At 39.4% G+C, this 16,925-nt stretch overlaps 1 protein-coding gene across 1 annotated transcript in view; it reads right to left on the bottom strand.

The window, feature by feature from the left end:
* EXOC4 (exocyst complex component 4) overlaps window positions 1-16,925 on the bottom strand; it is an 818,776-nt gene that overhangs the window by 235,590 nt on the left and 566,261 nt on the right. Inside the window, exon 11 of the mRNA XM_007982965.3 lies at window positions 15,044-15,263. Within this exon, the coding sequence (XP_007981156.3) occupies window positions 15,044-15,263 (220 nt within the window). The remainder of the gene's footprint in view (window positions 1-15,043; window positions 15,264-16,925) is intronic.

The following is a 16,925-nucleotide window of genomic DNA, read 5'->3' as shown; positions in this document are numbered from 1 at the left end:
TGAAAAGCCATGAATGAATCTTAAGCATATTGCTGAGTGTAAGAAGCCAGTCTGAAAAAGGCACTTCTTGTATGATTCCAATGATATGAATTCTGGAAAAGGCAAAACTATGGAGACAGTGAAAAAATCAGTGACTGCCAGAGTCTTAGGGAGAAGGGAGAAATGTTGAATAGGTGAAGTATGGGAATTTTTTAGGGTAGTAAAAACCATTCTGTGTGATATCACAATGGTAGATACATGACATATTGCATTGTCAAATCTCACAGAACTTTAAAGCACAAAGAATGAACGTTAATGTATGCAAATTAAAAACATCATTTGGGTTATCATGGAATCCTACGATTTAGTGCAGAATGTGACAAAACTATTACAAACGTATAAAACAATGTCTTTGAAGAGGGTAAGGAGGAAAGGTACTGACCCAAGTAACACCGGAAATGAGTATAGTCTATAAGACTAAAGGCAAAAGAAACTATAAAAGTACTGTATACTAGCTGATAAAGTTGTTTCCCACAAGGGTATGCATTAACAATTCTGACACTGCTATACGTATATATTGGAACTGAATGACTGTGTTATTGTTACACATGTATACTAGACTCCATGTATACAGTTAAGTAAACTAATGGCAGATGGTGGGAGCCAGGTTTCTCACTGAGGGAGAGGTAGGTCACACCTAACCGAGAGGAGGCTAGAATGCTCCACATAGTAATGGATTAGTGTTGGAGACATCATTATGAACTCATTTTTAGCTTAATATAGATATAAATGGTTACATATAGAAATATATAAAGATATGAATATATTCAAGGGTTAGTATACACACATATATTTTTCCTTTCAATGTCAGCTGAGTGGGCCTAGAAATAATGATACTTAAGTAACAAGAAACATTCTAAAACCCCAGATCTTGTTTTCCAATACTAGTCTCTAATAAAGGAACTAGGATTCCTAGAAAAATGGCAGATTCTAGGCCTGGGGCAGGCAATATACGAGATGAGCCAGGAGCACCTTATAGTGCCAGAAAGTAAGGAGGTGCCTTTAAAAAAAAAATCACAAAGATGGGAACTTAGGAGATAACAGAAGCCAATCAAAGAAGCTCCTGATGTCCAAAGCTAGACATCAGCAGCAAAATAAAGTGGATTATAACTCCAAGAATAAAACACAAATCTATAAGTCTATACTGACAAATAAATAACCAAATAATTACATAAATGAAGGAGAACAGACAGATCTCTCATGTAGAAGCATTCTAAATCAAATCATTTATACTGATACTCCACTGTCAAGGAAGTGGAGAATAACTCCCTGCACGTTAAGTGTGTGGGCTGGGCAAAGCGGCTTCCTTCCAAAGAAGACACTGTGGAAAGGGAGTGAAAGTAACTCAGTAGTGAAAAAACCTGACAAGTATTGCCTCAGGCAAGTAATCAAGGTTAACATCAACAGTGCTAAGTCATATTGATAGTGTATACCCTGGTAAGATGTGATGAAAATGTCTCCCAGAAACACATAATCCCAGTGAAATCATGAGAAAAATAGCAGACAGACACATATTGCAGGACATTCTACTAAATACCTAACCAGCACTCCTCAAAACTGTCACGGTCATTAGAAGAAAGGAAAGTGAGAAAACTGTCACATTTAAGACAGCCTAAGAAGCCATAACAACTAAATGTATTGTGGTATCCCGAACAGCAAGAGGGCATTAAGTTTAAAAAATACACACACACATATACACAAAACAAGGCAGTATGAATAAGGTATTATTAGTTAATAATAATGTGTCAATACTGGCTCATTAATTGCAATATATGCACCATAGGAATACAGGTGTAAGATATTCATATAATAGGGAAAGTGGGGGTATATGGGAACTCTTTGTACTGTCTTTGCAACACTGATAAATCTATAACTTTTCTGAAATAAAGTTTACTTTTTAAAAAACACAAATATTTGATACTCCTTTCCTTGGCAAACAACAGAGGTTTGCTTTTACACACCCTACCCCTAACCAAGTAAGCCAGAGGCCTCACTTTAACATAGCTGTTGGCAATTTTCATTTTATTCATTTAGCAAATAAGTACCTACTATGTGTTAAAGATTTCTTTTGGCTCTAAAGCAACACTTTGAAAGGTTGGAAGAAAAGCGTACTCCTCCTGTTCAAGAGGCAAGAAATTAACTGACAGGCCAGCCTTCTCTCTGCTCGGGCAGGCTGCTCGCTCTGGTAAAGCCTCAGAAGCCATGGGCAAACACAGCAAGCAAGGTCACCGGAGCACTTCTGCAAGTGCCTGATAGGCAGCCTTGACCTTGAAATGACCAAGGGGACAACAAATTCCGAAATGCTTTGTGGAATAAAAAGGAAGAAGCAATTAAGCTCCTGCAGCTGAAATGGGGCAAAGAGAACTAGTGTGTGTGCAGTGAGAAGAGGTGGAGAATAGCTCTCATTTAAGTGTAGTTATCTGTATTTGACTTTGTAGCTATTTGCAAGTGAATACTCAGGGTATTCTGGACTCCACAGATATGACCATCCATCATGGGAATAGCTGTAACTATAAAGGGGAAAAAAGGAGATAAAAATGAAGAAGAAAAAGAAAGGGAAACTAGAAGGCTAGATAGCTTTTTTTTTTCCTCCTCAAAAGACTCTATTTCCAACATGCACAATCCAGAAAGGACATAACGACATAGATAACCTGTTAATGAACTGGCGGCATGTTGCCTTTTCCCCAAAGCAGGACTTTAACTGACAGAGCTCCTGTGTGTCTAAAAAAGTAACGAATGAGAAATGTACAGCTTAATCTTTAAACAAATGTGAGTGTGCTAAAGCCAAGATGGCTGCTCCTGTGGACACGAAGGTGATGATGAACCCCATTTGGTCATGTCTTTGAGGGCTCAGGAGGGAACACCCTCATGAAGATTCATGAGTGCAATATTTACCTCAGAAAGTCAGACTGTTGGGTGGTTTGGTCAACTAGGACAATAATTCAAGAGACTGATGACAAATGCTAAGCTCAGCACAATGCTGGGGCTCACTGGATCTCAGGCAGCCATGATGCCATCACCCAAAACTTTGGTCTGGAGAGAAACACATACAACTTTCTGTCTCCCCTTCAGAGCTGAACTTAGTGGATCTCTGCCTCAGCTGCCTCTGGGACCCCAGGCTCTCTGCCCCTTAATCCTATCTGAACTGCCAAGGTCCACTGTTCCTTAAAAGTGCATCCATTTGAACACGTCCCTTCTCTAAAAACTGTCACCATTCTGTATCAGTTCCACTTCAAAAGTAAACTGGTGTGTTCAGAGTTTGAGACCTCTCTGGTAGAGTTTTGTGTCCCCGTTAACCTTATTTCTCATTCTACTTTCATTCCTTCACTCATTTAGACTCTCACTGTCTGATGAACACGCGATGGTCAGTTTTACCTTTTGTGTCTTTGCTTACGTTGTGACCGCTGTTCAGGTCACTTTTCTCCTCTGCCTTTTTCATTTCTACACATCCTACAAGGACTTTTCTCCTCTGCCTTTTTCATTTCTACACATCCTACAATGACCCAGGGCCCACTTCTTGCCTAAGGTCTCTCTTGAATCCTCCAGCCTTCTGTGTCTCTCTCTTGAGCTCTTATAGTGAAAATCTTCTAAACCATCACATTCAGTACTCAATTATAAAGTGTCCTTTACTGTTCTTGGATTTGTAGGTGTGAGAAATTCCAGTTTCCTAATTAATTGATCCCTACTAAATTCCTGAGAAGAAGGAGTCTTGCTTTAAATTTATTCTGTATCCCCACATCACCTTGTCCAGTGATAGCACAAAGCAGGTGTTTAATAAATACATATTAATCATTTCATTTTATTAAAATTTCAGTGGTGAAAATTCTTTCACTGTGTCATGTCACTCTTGTTTTAAGAGATATGTCAGGTTTCACCAGTCCATCTGAGATTGTCTATGCTAAGATTAAGTACACACAAGTTTTTGAGTAGGGCAGCATCCTTGAAAAGCATGAAGAAAAGCAGCTGCTTTATTTGAACAGTTAATCTTAAAGGGCCATTAAACTTTGAAGCTGAGATAGTCTTGTTTCTCTCCATTTTCTCACTAGAACATCTCTAAGCCAGAGCTGCAACATCCACATAGGGCAAAAACTGCTTAGAATAAGAACCTCAAATATTTCCTAAGTACAGCAGTTCTCTGTCCACACTCATCTGGCTCCTACTAGCAATCTCGCACTATCAGCAATTCTGCTGCTCCCAAGAATAATAACTATCATTTGCTTGGGCTGTTGAGCCAGGCTTTTCTCTTCCTAGTATCTTTCAATGGGATGCTCTTCCTCTTCTCTAACATTTAAGGAAAAGAAATAAATCTGAAGATGCCTTTGTTAACAAGTAAAGTCAAATATATTTCAGGCAAAGGCAGCCCTCTAAAGATCTGAGTGACAGAGTGTTAATGTATTTCAGTCCCTGTCAGCAGATCTGTCATAAGTCATTACCTTCTCTCCTGCTTATCTACCAACGAGTGGGCTGAGGCAAGATCAAAATGGACAGCAGCCAATCAAAACCTCAAAATGCTGACCCCAAATAAGCCCTGCTTCATAGAACAGTCTAGGTGACAACTAAGACGACCATCAGTGGGGCTTCTTTACTCATGATAGAAAGTAATCTCAGAGTCCTACTTTTAAACCCAGGGGTTATCCCTATATTGATGTCATTCTGAAACAGCCTTGTGCTCAGACAAGTTTCTTAGCACCAAGCAAAGCTAGTAAACAAGTGTCACTGACTATAATTACTTTCTCATTCAGTAGTCCCTCATGACTCCTCTACCCAAGGAGATAAAGGTTTCCAGTTTATTCTTTTTAAACTGACCTCATAACCCAGATGTAGTAGATGAATTCTTTAAAAGTTGCATCTAAACTAAAATCTGTTCCAAATACATTAAGAGAGATTATAGATTGTTGAAGAAAACATTCAGAATAATGGTTGACCTCAAAAATAAAAAATGTTCAGATAATTAAGGATCCTTATAAAATGTGTAAGGTTGGTTGCAGATGATTTTCTGAAGACAAAAGAAAATAATGTTTATCTCTAGTCCCTGTGGTATTATTCCAAAACCCTAGCTGGCTATATTATATAGAAGCTAGTTTAAATATAGTTAAATATTTTTTTCTGTCATTGTTTTGCAGAAAGTTACTAACAGAAGTCTAGTTAACCAGGAACTTCTCTAAGAAAACCAGCCAGTCAGAGGAGATCCTGTTTCTTTTTCATTCGAAGGTAAGACAATAAGTTAATGATATTTACAGAAATTCAATTTGATCATATGATAGGCCTGTTCTGCCTGTATATTAAAAAAATCATCTCTGAGTGGCTCGACTCACAGCCTTCTTCATCAACAGTTATGAGGACAAGTTCCTCTGTAATACTATATCAATAAAGGCACTACTTATAGATTAATCATAAGCATGAGCTGGTCAATTTCCTTTTCCATGGAACTATGTGAAGGAAATGTTTGGATGAGTACTTTTAGAAAATAAATACTCTTTTGAAGCAACTACTTTCTTACTTAATGTATCTCTTTGTATGTTCAGATTTTCTAAGATTAAAATACTGGGAACAGCACCATAGTAAGGTACTCATGGAATGATGGGGAATTCATTTCTGTGAAGAGGAATCAAAATGACCAGGTTTGGTTATGCTATAAAACAAATACAGAAAAGTGTTAATGGTAGAATCTGGGTGGTGAGTATGTGGGTGTTCAGTGGACATTTTTTTCTAGAAGTTTTGTATATTTAAAACATCTTTGTGATAAACTGGGGAAAAAATATTGCCAGGTTCTTATAGTGGTTGTCTAATCATGTATGAAACAAACCAGTAAATATTAGTGAAGCTTTCTACTTAGTAGAAAATATTTTTATTCATGTAGGCGATTTCTTAGCACCACTCCCTTTCACACTAGTGGATTTTTTTTTTTTTTTTGAATGGAGCAATCATGTGGGCATGTGGACCACTAATAATAATTATGAAACAGATCAATATGTAGAAGACTTCATAAATCCCTGCTGAATCCATGATCCCATGGTACTTCTCATCCTAATCTCTGGAGGTAGTCTATGGTCTGGGCAAGTGTCATTCTCATTTTATACATGAGAGAGCAGAAGCTCAGAGAAGGCAAATGGCTTGGACTTGTCTAAGGTCATTGAGCTGATGATTATAGAGACCAAATCTATGTTTTATATCCATTTCCCACCTCACCATGATGAAACGTAGCAGTAAGCACTTTCAAAGATGGCTATGAAGAATCACAACAAAACTTTTACAAAATTAAAATGTACAAATCAGTAATAGAATTAACAATACATAAGTAACACAACTTAATAAAAATGATCTGAAAACATGGACGAATGTTATCAGATCCCAAAAGTCTCTATTAGTAATAAAAGATTTAATTTGCTCTGGTGTCTTGGAAGTGAACAGGTGAGTGCTGGACAATCTAAATAAAGACAAGAACAAAGGCATCTTCCACTCCATCTTCCTCGATAAAGTCTTAGGTAGCCACAAGTGGTTATTTCTTGACATGAAGAGGCAAAATAATAGTTGGTGAATAAATAAAATAACAAAAGTAAAATGCAAAGAAAATCAAACCTCTGAGTGGTAAGTTAGTGTTTCTTTAGGTATCGATAAACACTGAAGAATCAGATTAGACCCCAAGGCATCTTGGTTCTAAGACTTATTTTTAGCACAGTGAGACCATTAGCATCATCTCTCAGCGCTTACAGGGGGAAAGAAAATCAATTGGTCAGTTCTCTTCAACCTAATGATTTTCATAATGACTTCCAGCAGACCTTAAATGGGACTAATCTATTTACACCAATAAAAGCTGAATTTATTCTGTACCAGAGTGTGGAAGGGCAACAACTGGCTGTGATGCAAACACCGCTCAAACGCAATGTTCTTCATATGAACATAATGTGATATGATGAGAACAATATGCTACTGCTGCTGGCCACACTTCCTCGGGAAACCAGAAGAAGTTACTGGCAGTGCCTTAGCTTGGCTGGGGAGATAATAGGTTTGGGCAGCAGTATAATTATCTCTAGCAAATTATTATACTGTAAGCAGCTGTGTCCACTAACTTTGAGTAAGAGCTCCAGCAATCACTCAGCCTACCAAACATTTTCACTTTGAACCTTGTTGACATCTAGAATTTAGACCATCCTGGGCCTACTGCCTTAACAGAATACTTATTTATTTATTTTTTCTTTTTTAGAGACAGAGTCTCACTCTGTCATTCAGGCTGGAGTGCAGTGGCATGATCATTGTTCATTGCAACCTCAAACTCCTGAGCTTAAGTGATCCAACCCTCCTGCCTCAGCCTCCCGAGTAGCTGGGACTACAGGCATATATCATGACACCTGGCTAATTTTCTTTTTCTTTTCCTTCTTTTTCTTTTCTCTTTGTTTTGGGGGCGGGGGGGACAGTTGCTTGCTATGTTGCCTGGGCTGATCTCAAATTCCTGGCCTCAAGCAATACCCCCACCTTGACCTCCCAAAGTACTGAGATTACAGGTGTGTACCACCCAGACTGGCCAACAGCAATACTTCCACACTGCTTCCTGCCAGAGAGTCTTCAAGGAAAACATAGCCAATTGAATTGACTGCATTCTAGTTATGAGCTGTAGTGGACTAAACAGTGTCTCCCTCCAAAACTGTACATGGAACTTCAGAATGTGACTTAACTTGGAAATCTTCTTAGATGTAACTAAGGTAAGGATTGAGATGAGATCGTCCTAGATTAAGACTAACGCTAAATCCAATGAAAGTATCCTTACAAGAGCCAGTAAAGAAAACATGGAGACACAGGGGAGAAGGCCATGTTACAATAGAGACAGATATTGCAGTTACGCTGCCAGAGCCAAATATCAATGGGAGTCACCAGAAGCTGAAAGAGGCAAGGAAGGATCCTCCTCCAGAGCTTTGGAGGGAATGTGGCTCCTAGGCCTCCAGAACTGTGCATTTGTGTTGTTTTAAGGCACTAAGTTTATGGCAATTTGTCATGGCAGCCCTAGGAAACTAATCCCCTAGCTTTAATGGACAAAAACAGTGCATGCTGCTTCAGCTGCTAATAAATGACCAGCTGACAAACCAGGAAAAGGAGAAAGCACGTGAAACAATATCTTCTTTTGCTGTGACACCAGGGTAGGAGAAGGCAGGAAAGAAGTTACTAGCTGGGTGCTAGAGTAGAAAGAACAGAAGGTGGGTAAACAGCAAGCTGGTGATGAGAAGATGCAGGTTGAAAATCTGGGCAGAGAGGGGAGGAGTTGGGGAGCAGTCAGTAGAGTTCAGGAAGGAGGGCGGGTGTTAAGGGGCAGGCAGGAAACATACCAGAGCAGTCAATGCAGAGACCTGCTCTCAGGTGACCCAGGGTAGGAAGGAGAGGGCACGTTTTAACTCATTACTCCATTTCACCACTAGAGTGTTGCTATGACACAGATTTTATGATTCCCATTTTATAGGGGAAGAAATAGGTACAGAGAAGTTAAGCAATTTGGTGAGAGCCACAAAGCTATCAAATGAAATGGCTGGGATTTAAATCCATTTGCATCTGATTCCAAGGCTTATGTACAAGGCTTGGTTCAAAGTATCCTACAGAGCAGTCTTTTATAAACCCGGCTGCATTAAAGAAAGCCTCAACTATATACAGATAATATATATGTAATATTATGTATTATATATATTTTATGTGTGTGTGTATATATGTATTTTTGAGACAGGGTCTTGCTTTACTGCCCAGGCTGGAGTGCAGTGGCGCTACCTTGGCTCACTACAACCTCAACCTCCCGGGTTCAAGCGATTCTCCTGCCTCAGCCTCCGGAGTAGCTGGGACTACAGGTACGTGCCATCACACCCAGCTAACTGTTTTATTTTTAGTATAGACAGGGTTTCGCCATGTTGGCCAGGCTGGTCTTGAACTGCTGACCTTAAATGATTCACGTGCCTCGGCCTCCCAAAGTGCTGGGATTACACGTGTCAACCACCACGCCTGGCCTTCAACAGTAATTTTTGATGTGCTATCTCTCCCAGCAATAACTGATACTAGGGAGTAGAAAGATCGAGGCTGGTGGTACAAATTCCGGCTGCATGTTGGGATCACCTGGGCATCATACCAAACACTGATGCCCATGCACACCCCACCCCTGACCAATGGGATCTGGGAAGTGGTATTTTTAGGAAGTTCCTGGGTGATTCTAATGGGTGGCATTGGTGAGAATCACGCTGTAAGCCTACAGATATAAGTGGAAAGTGCAGCTGGCAGAGGAAGAGATGACAGCGTGGTGTTTGCAGGCAGATTCTAGCCATTTCACTTCTCAAAAGTTACTTTGATAAATACTGGGGCAGAGAATAAAATGAAAATACGCTCTAAACATTTCAAGATTGCCCAGAATTTGTACTTGCACAGCTTATGTTTGTTCCTCCAATGATGTGGGAGTTTAAGCCTGAGCATTAGAAAAGCTGCCTCTGTCTCACATTGCCCTGCATGAGCCAGAAAATGTAGGCTCATCCTGTACTTGGAAACAACTTTGCAAAATCAATGTGCTAGACTAGGAAGCAGCTTCTGCTGCTGCTGCAAATATTGTTTTTACAATTGCTGGGCCTGCATGAAACAAAGCTGAATACTTTTTAAAAAATGACTACTGTTGTGCACCACAAAGCTAAGACCCCACAACGTTAGATACCATTTCCTAACCTCACGCTGGGTATCATGATGACGTTATGTTAAGAGAATGCTTCTTAAACTTCAGCGAGTATCAACATCACCTGGAGAGCTGGTCTGAACAGAGATATCCAGAGTGGAGTGAGGTTCACGAATCTGCATTTCTCATAAGTTCCCAGGTCACACTGATGCTCTCAGTGCACGGGTCACGCTTGCTTTTGCACTGGTATAAGGCAATGCTGCTCAAACTCTACTGTGTAAACAAATCACCTTGCGATTCTGTACAAATGCAGACTGATCAGAGGGTGATGTTCTTGGCCACAGAACACTCTCTAAGTAGCAAGGGTATGGGATATTCCATTGGGGATAGAGGAAGAAAGTTTGCTTGTACCGCTTGTTCAAATAGATAGTTGCCCATTCAGCAATTTGATAGATAAGGGGTTAAAAACTTTAAGCAATAGTCCCCTCACTCTTTCTTCAGATGGAGACACCAAAGAAGAAATAAATTAAATGGCATCTCCAAATCATTGATAAACCAGGGAAACGAAGTAAATCAGTTTAGTCTGTCTCCTCATTTTTAAGGAATGAATAACTTGTACTCTGGGAGACATATAAAGCATGAGATGGTATCCACTTCAATGGACTGTTTCCAGAACTCCAAGTTCAGAATCTGACTCAAACGAAATGAGTAATTTCTCTTAAGAGAGTTCCTTAGTTTGAATCAACATGCTTTGCCTTGCAACAGGTGGAGGCCATTCTGCAGAAAAAGTGATGGCAATGGAGGGATCTCAGATGGTAAGACCATGAGATGCATCCAATCCTGCCCTCATCCTGGGAGCATTAGAGGCATAAGAGCTGTGACTTTTTAATTTTAGCACCATTAACAATCTTAAACCCAAGATCATGAGTCTTATACTGTGAGCAGAAAACACAGCCATGTCCCTGTACTAAGGAATTCATAATTCATTCATTCATTTTCATTCACTCATTCATTTATCCATTTATTAAATAGTGAGTGTTTCCTCCATGGCAGACACTATTCTAGGAGCTGGTGATTTAGGAGAGACCCAACTGAAACACATATCCGCGCTTATCTGTCTATCTATTGTAAAATGCTTTAGGCACTGGGGCAAAAAAGATGGTTCTGTGCTTTACCTCTCTGTGAGGCAGTACCAAAGAGTAAGGGATTTAAAAAGTTCTTCTCTAACTATGGAGAGCCCAGTTTTAATCCCCAATCAGTTGCACATTGATACTTTTATAAAACATAAAAATGAACTGCTAGAAAAAAGAAATTTTAAAACCCACAAAGATATACAAGAGGCCCAATTTTTTATTATTGGATTCAACAGACAATGTCAAAATGCTAAAAAAAATTAAGTGTCTAAATGCTCACGCCTAAATTCTCTAAGTCTCATAGCAGACTGGTGACAAACAGCTTGCAGACAAGCATAATCCTCAGAATCCACTTTGGGTAGAACTGGCCGGGAGCACAGACTCCAGGGTTACATTGCCTGGGTTTGTATTACAGTTCTACTACTTGGCAGCTATGTGACTGTGGGCAAGTTATTTAATTTCATTGTTTCTCAGTTTCCTCCCCATAAAAAGAATACCACTCAGAATTGCTGCCATACATTTTAAACACTTGCAATCAATATAGACAAAGCACTCAGAATAGTGTCTGACTCATAGTAAATGCTACTAAAGTGTTAGCTGCTATCATTACTACTATCCACTATTATAACTGCTATCATTACTGTTTTCACTTCTTCCATCATTACTACTAGTGTTACTCTGCTGTATCAGCTTGGGCCAACACTTGCACAGTTGTTTTATGTATAAAATGCTGCTTGTCATCTCTTCCTTCCTACTGACTTCCTTCCCTCCTATGGAATCTGTGACTAGAAAATGAAATCACTTATAACACATGTTGGCACCCACGGAAATGCCTCTAATAACCCAAGTGTCTGTACTGCCCAGATGCCACTTCAGAGAGACAAGGACAAAGTGTCCTGGGGTTCTCTCCACAGGGCTCCTAGGCACTGTGTCTGTCCATTATCAAACGAGTGGAAGCATCACTGAGACAGCTGTCCTCCCACCCTCCCTGGAGAATCTGGCTGGGCTGATGCTGTGTGACACTGGGTGTTGCCTCAGGGAAAGGCACGTCCTCTCTTCTACTCTGTGACCAAACAACAGTTTAGCAAAGGGAAGAATTTTAAAGGACATTTTTATACTTCCTGTAATTGAATACTTAACCCACATGCATCTTTCACACATACACATATTTCTCCAAGCTCCTTCTTAACATTTATTTTCGATTCTCAGTTAAAGTTTTTGAGAATAATTTCTTACTCTTTCTTCAGATTAGCCACCTACAATTAGCTGGGAATAAAATATTGAGGAAACATAGAAACACATCCGAGAATAAAATTCACCTTGTGTGTGTAGAGGGAGACAAAAAAGGAATGAAGCTTGAGTATGGGGAATTATTAGAAAACAATTTACAATCACTATAAGGCAGGAAAATACCCAAGATAGGAAAAAAAAATAACCATCTCCTTGTTTGCTTTTTAAACTGCATAACTCTCTCTGAGAATATTAAACAAACTTATTGATATGGTTTAAACAATTTGCATTTTCATAAAATAAAATTTTTATGAAAGAAAGGAGAGTAACATAATCACACAAAAAATTAAGCAGGTGTGTTAGCTCTAGAAAAAAAAATTTGCAGGTTAATAGCTTGAATGGTCTTAGTCTCAAGATTTATTCACTTATATATAATTACATCTTGACAAGGTCAAAGAGAGAACAGGTAAAGCTGGAGTTCTTACCTAGCCTCACAATGACTTAAAGGGCAAGAGGCACAGTAACGTGTACAAAATGGCTGGTGATGAGGTTGGGAGTGATCTGACAGGCACATGGATAGACTGCCCAGATATGTCATTTTGCTGGTAGCATATGGCCTTCACATGGCCCAGATTGTAGCTACGGAGTTACGAGTTTTAATGCATCTTTGCTACTGAAGCTGCAAATTATCACATTTAATAGTATTATTGGTTCACAGATTCACTCTGTAGTGTCCTGTTGCCTTTTTTTTTCCTTTTAAATTCAGTACACTAAACATGTTCAGGTTGCTCTGTATGGCATATAGCGTGACACTTCAGATAAATACTGAAAGGTTTTCTGATGGAAATGAGGCTAATGATATGGTCAGACAACACATAAAAGTAAGCATATTTTTGTCACTCTCTATTTCTCATCTCCCCATTCTGACTCTGCGGGTATTCATGACTCTCAAAACTTACTCACTGTATCCATGCTTCCACCTTTCCTTCCTTCTTTCCATCCATCCATCCCTCCCTCCCTCCCTCCCTCCCTTCCTCCATCATGCATTCATTCAGTAAGTTATTCATTGAGCACCTTCCTGCTGCCTGGCATTATAATATGTGTTTGGAACTTACCCTCTAGTGGGAAAAGACAGAAAATATACAAGTTAGTGAAATTAATTAATAATTAGAGTTGTGATAAGTGTCAGGAAGAAAAACCCAAAGTATTAAAATACTGATTAACTGGGGAGATCTATCTGGGATCCTGACCAAAAAAAAAAAAAAAAAAAAAAAAAAGGTATTCCATTCAGATGATTCAAATAAAGAAATATGAATGAAGAAATAACTTACAGAGGTATGGGCAGGGTTGAAAGCAGCAACAAGGGATACTGAGGCACCCAGAGGCTTGTAACAGCAGAAAGTTCAAATGAAGAGGCAAGGAGAAGAAATGACCTTGCTAGAGTCCAGTGAGAGCTGGAGCTATGGAGGATGTGTCACCTGGCAGGATCTCCGGTGATAGAGGGAGGCACGCACAGCCAGGGCCATGATCCAAAGTGAAGAAGAAGGGGAGAAGAAATCACCCACCCTCTTTCTCCTCCCACTTTCCAATCTTCTACTTGTGCTGCCTATTGGCAGAACCTGATCAGAAGCTATCTGGCAAGGGGGCCTCCATGACACAGTTCACAGACACAGTCCATAGGGTGTGGCCTCAGTATTGATAATGGATGGGGGTGGTGGTGAGGGAAAATGGGAGAATGGAGAATAACCAGGAAAGGGGACCTACTTAGCTAGGACAGTCAGGAAAAGCCTTCCAGTGGACATGACATTTGAAGTGACACCCAGAGAGGAGAAGACCCCAGCCACGCGAAGAGCTGGAGGAGAAATCCAGCAGAAGGAAGAGCGAGCACGTGCCTCTGGCATTCCCCCTTCTCTGCACCCCACACTCAGTACAGATCCCTCACCAGGCGTATGGTTATCAGAGACCCAGACCATCCAAATGAACACCTTCCTCTTCTATTTTATCAACATAATAAAAAAGCTTGTTCATAAAAAAACATACTCAAAAGTAGGACACTTCTCTAAGAAAGGTCCAGCACTTCTGTAAATTCTAACGTACAAAGAAAAATCAAGGGAGACATATGTAAAGGCAGGAAAGGGCAGGCAACTGGAGCAAGCATAACTCCCTTCCATTTATACAACTTCTCTGAAAAGCCCAAGCCTTCCACATATTGAATAGTCTCATATTGTACAATTTACTAAAAGTGTGAGACTGTGCCCATCCTACTCTTAAATGAAGAAACACAGTAAGGATTCAATTCCAGTGTAATAATAGTTAATGTATAACTATAATTTAAACTCCTACTAATTTTCTTTTAGTTTTATATTTATTTACCTCCAAGTCACCAGCTAAAATGTATATAAAATATATGCCTCAAGCCTATTAATCAAAAATATGTACTGACAGATGATTTTATTTTTTCTGATGCTAAGAAACCATTTTTTTAAATATAAAGTAAAATTTCCAATACTAACGAGATCATCATGTGAATTCAGTGATTTGACTTTTAAAGGCCAGTTTACTAGTTCAAATTCCCAGTGAGGCAGCCAAGTCATTGAAAGGTAAGTCTGCCCTTAAAAGATACAGAGGGTTTCCTGCTGGTAATTGAGGTTGGGCGTCATAACTTCCTTCCTGTTAATCCTTCATACTCAGGGATGCATTCACCAATGGAAAAACAGTTCCTTTCAAGGACAAATTCCAGGCATAATAATGAGGAACTGCCTGCATGTTAATGAGATTCACCATCTCTCATATCCAAAGGTGTTTTTTTTTTTTTTCTTAAAGATCTTAAGGAACTTCTATCATCCAACTACATTAAATCTAAATTTCCCTAGTGCCTATTTAATTTATTTTCTTTTGTTTTGTCCCTGATGAATATGGAAACAGATGGTAATAATTCTTCTTTTTTAAATTTATGACGGTTGCCAAGTCAATGAAAATTGCTGATAAAAATAAGCTCAAAGTGTATTATTACCTGTAGAAGAGGCCGCTGCACTCCCAGCACCTTCATGGTGTCTGCGTTAGCCAGAATCTTCAAAGGGTCAGATGTTTTAGTGACTCCTTCAATCTCCTTGTTGATCTCAGCCAAGACTTGATTGAGAAAGATGTTTTTGATGTACACGGTGAGAAACTCTCGAAGAGGACACTGTTTGGCTGGGCCAAGACCCAGGGCATGCTCAATCTCCTGAATAAATCTGGAAGACAAACAGTAAGAAGGTTATTAAATTTATGAGGAAAGTGTTATATAAATATGTCAAGATGACATGAGAATATCTAGCGTTGGCTATTTCCGTGAAGAGGGCAGGTCATCGTAATACTCATCTCTGTATAATTTTTAATCTTTTAAAAATATAAATTATTCCACTAATTGAACAGAAATAGGATGAAACAGAGAACATGACTTCTAAAAATGGGGGGAAAAGGAGAAGACAAAAACTATTTTTAATTCAAGAAGGAGATAAGAATACAAGAAACAATGGGAAAACATGAAAAACAAAAAAACACAAATTATCGTGCAAGTTAAAAAGCACATTCCCGAAGAGTACATATTTCCCACTGAAACCTTTACATCAGGGGTCCCCCTACCCCCGCACCAGGCCATGAACCAGTACTGGTTTGTGGCCTGTCAGGAACCAGACCATACAGCGGGAGGTGAGCGGTCCCTGGGCGAGCATTACCACCTGAGCTCCGCCTGCTGTCAGTTCAGCAATCACATTAGATTGTCACAGAAGCATGAACCCTACTGTGAGCTATGCATGTGAGGGATCTAGGTTGCATGCTCCTTATGAGAGTCTAATGTCTGACCTGTGGTGGAACAGTTTCATTCTGAAACCATCTCTCCCGCAACCCCTGTCCATGGAAACATTGTCTTCCACAAAGCTGGTACTTGTGCAAAAAAAAGCTTGGGGACTGCTGCTTTACATGTACATATATAAATGTTGAAAAGAGAGAAACAGAGAGAGAATGAAGGATACTCTAAAATTCATGATGATATGTGAGTTCAGAGGTTAAGAAGGGGAACGGGATGGGAGTTGGAGGACAAAGGAGAACTTCAACCTTACTTGCAATGATCTATTTCCTTTATTAAAAACACTTAAAGAATATATAACAGAATGTTAATGATTGTCAAGTCTCAGAGATGAGTATATAGATATTTATTAAAATTCTAATTTTAATAACAAACAAAATACATTTATTATTATAATTCTTTTTAATTTTCTATTCAGGCAGCCCCTACTTATATGAACAAATTGAAGTTACTACTATTTTTTAGTTAAATAACATCAGTCCTTCAATTACATAGTTTAAATATCTCAATACCACAGTATAGTCACCACAGTACATTAAATTTAAGTAACTAAAGTATAAACTTTGTTGCTAGCTCCTCTGAAATCCCTACGTAAATAACTGATGTGTGTTCATCATGATTAGTGACCAATCATTTCCCTTCTTCCAATGTCTATTGGCAACTGGTCACTGTGCATTTGTTATTCGCTTCGTATACAGGCAGCAAAGCATGCAGCTGTGGTGCCTCCCTGTCTCCCACCGATAAACCCATGCGGCATTTTATAAAAATGGATAATTGAAAGAGGGAGGGAATTGGCCAACAAAGATAAAAGTACCACAAAGTGGTAACACTGGAAGTGAAATTTGAATTGAATGTAAAGGGAGTTACAGGAGAAAGAGCTGCCCCGGGAATGTTGACACTGCTGCCATTGGAGAGGCATAGCCAGACTGAAGGCGAGAATGAACCAGGAAGGTGGTTGTGACCAAAGGGATGCAGAGGATGAAGAGACATGAGACGCCAGAGGAAGTGATGTGGCAACAAATTTCACACTTAAAAACCTCTTGGAGAT

Source organism: Chlorocebus sabaeus, chromosome 21, assembly GCF_047675955.1.
Source record: "Chlorocebus sabaeus isolate Y175 chromosome 21, mChlSab1.0.hap1, whole genome shotgun sequence".
In the NCBI taxonomy this organism is placed as follows: Eukaryota; Metazoa; Chordata; class Mammalia; order Primates; family Cercopithecidae; genus Chlorocebus; species Chlorocebus sabaeus.
Note: the sequence above shows the minus strand (reverse complement) of the source record. Positions and strands in the feature narration are given on the sequence as shown.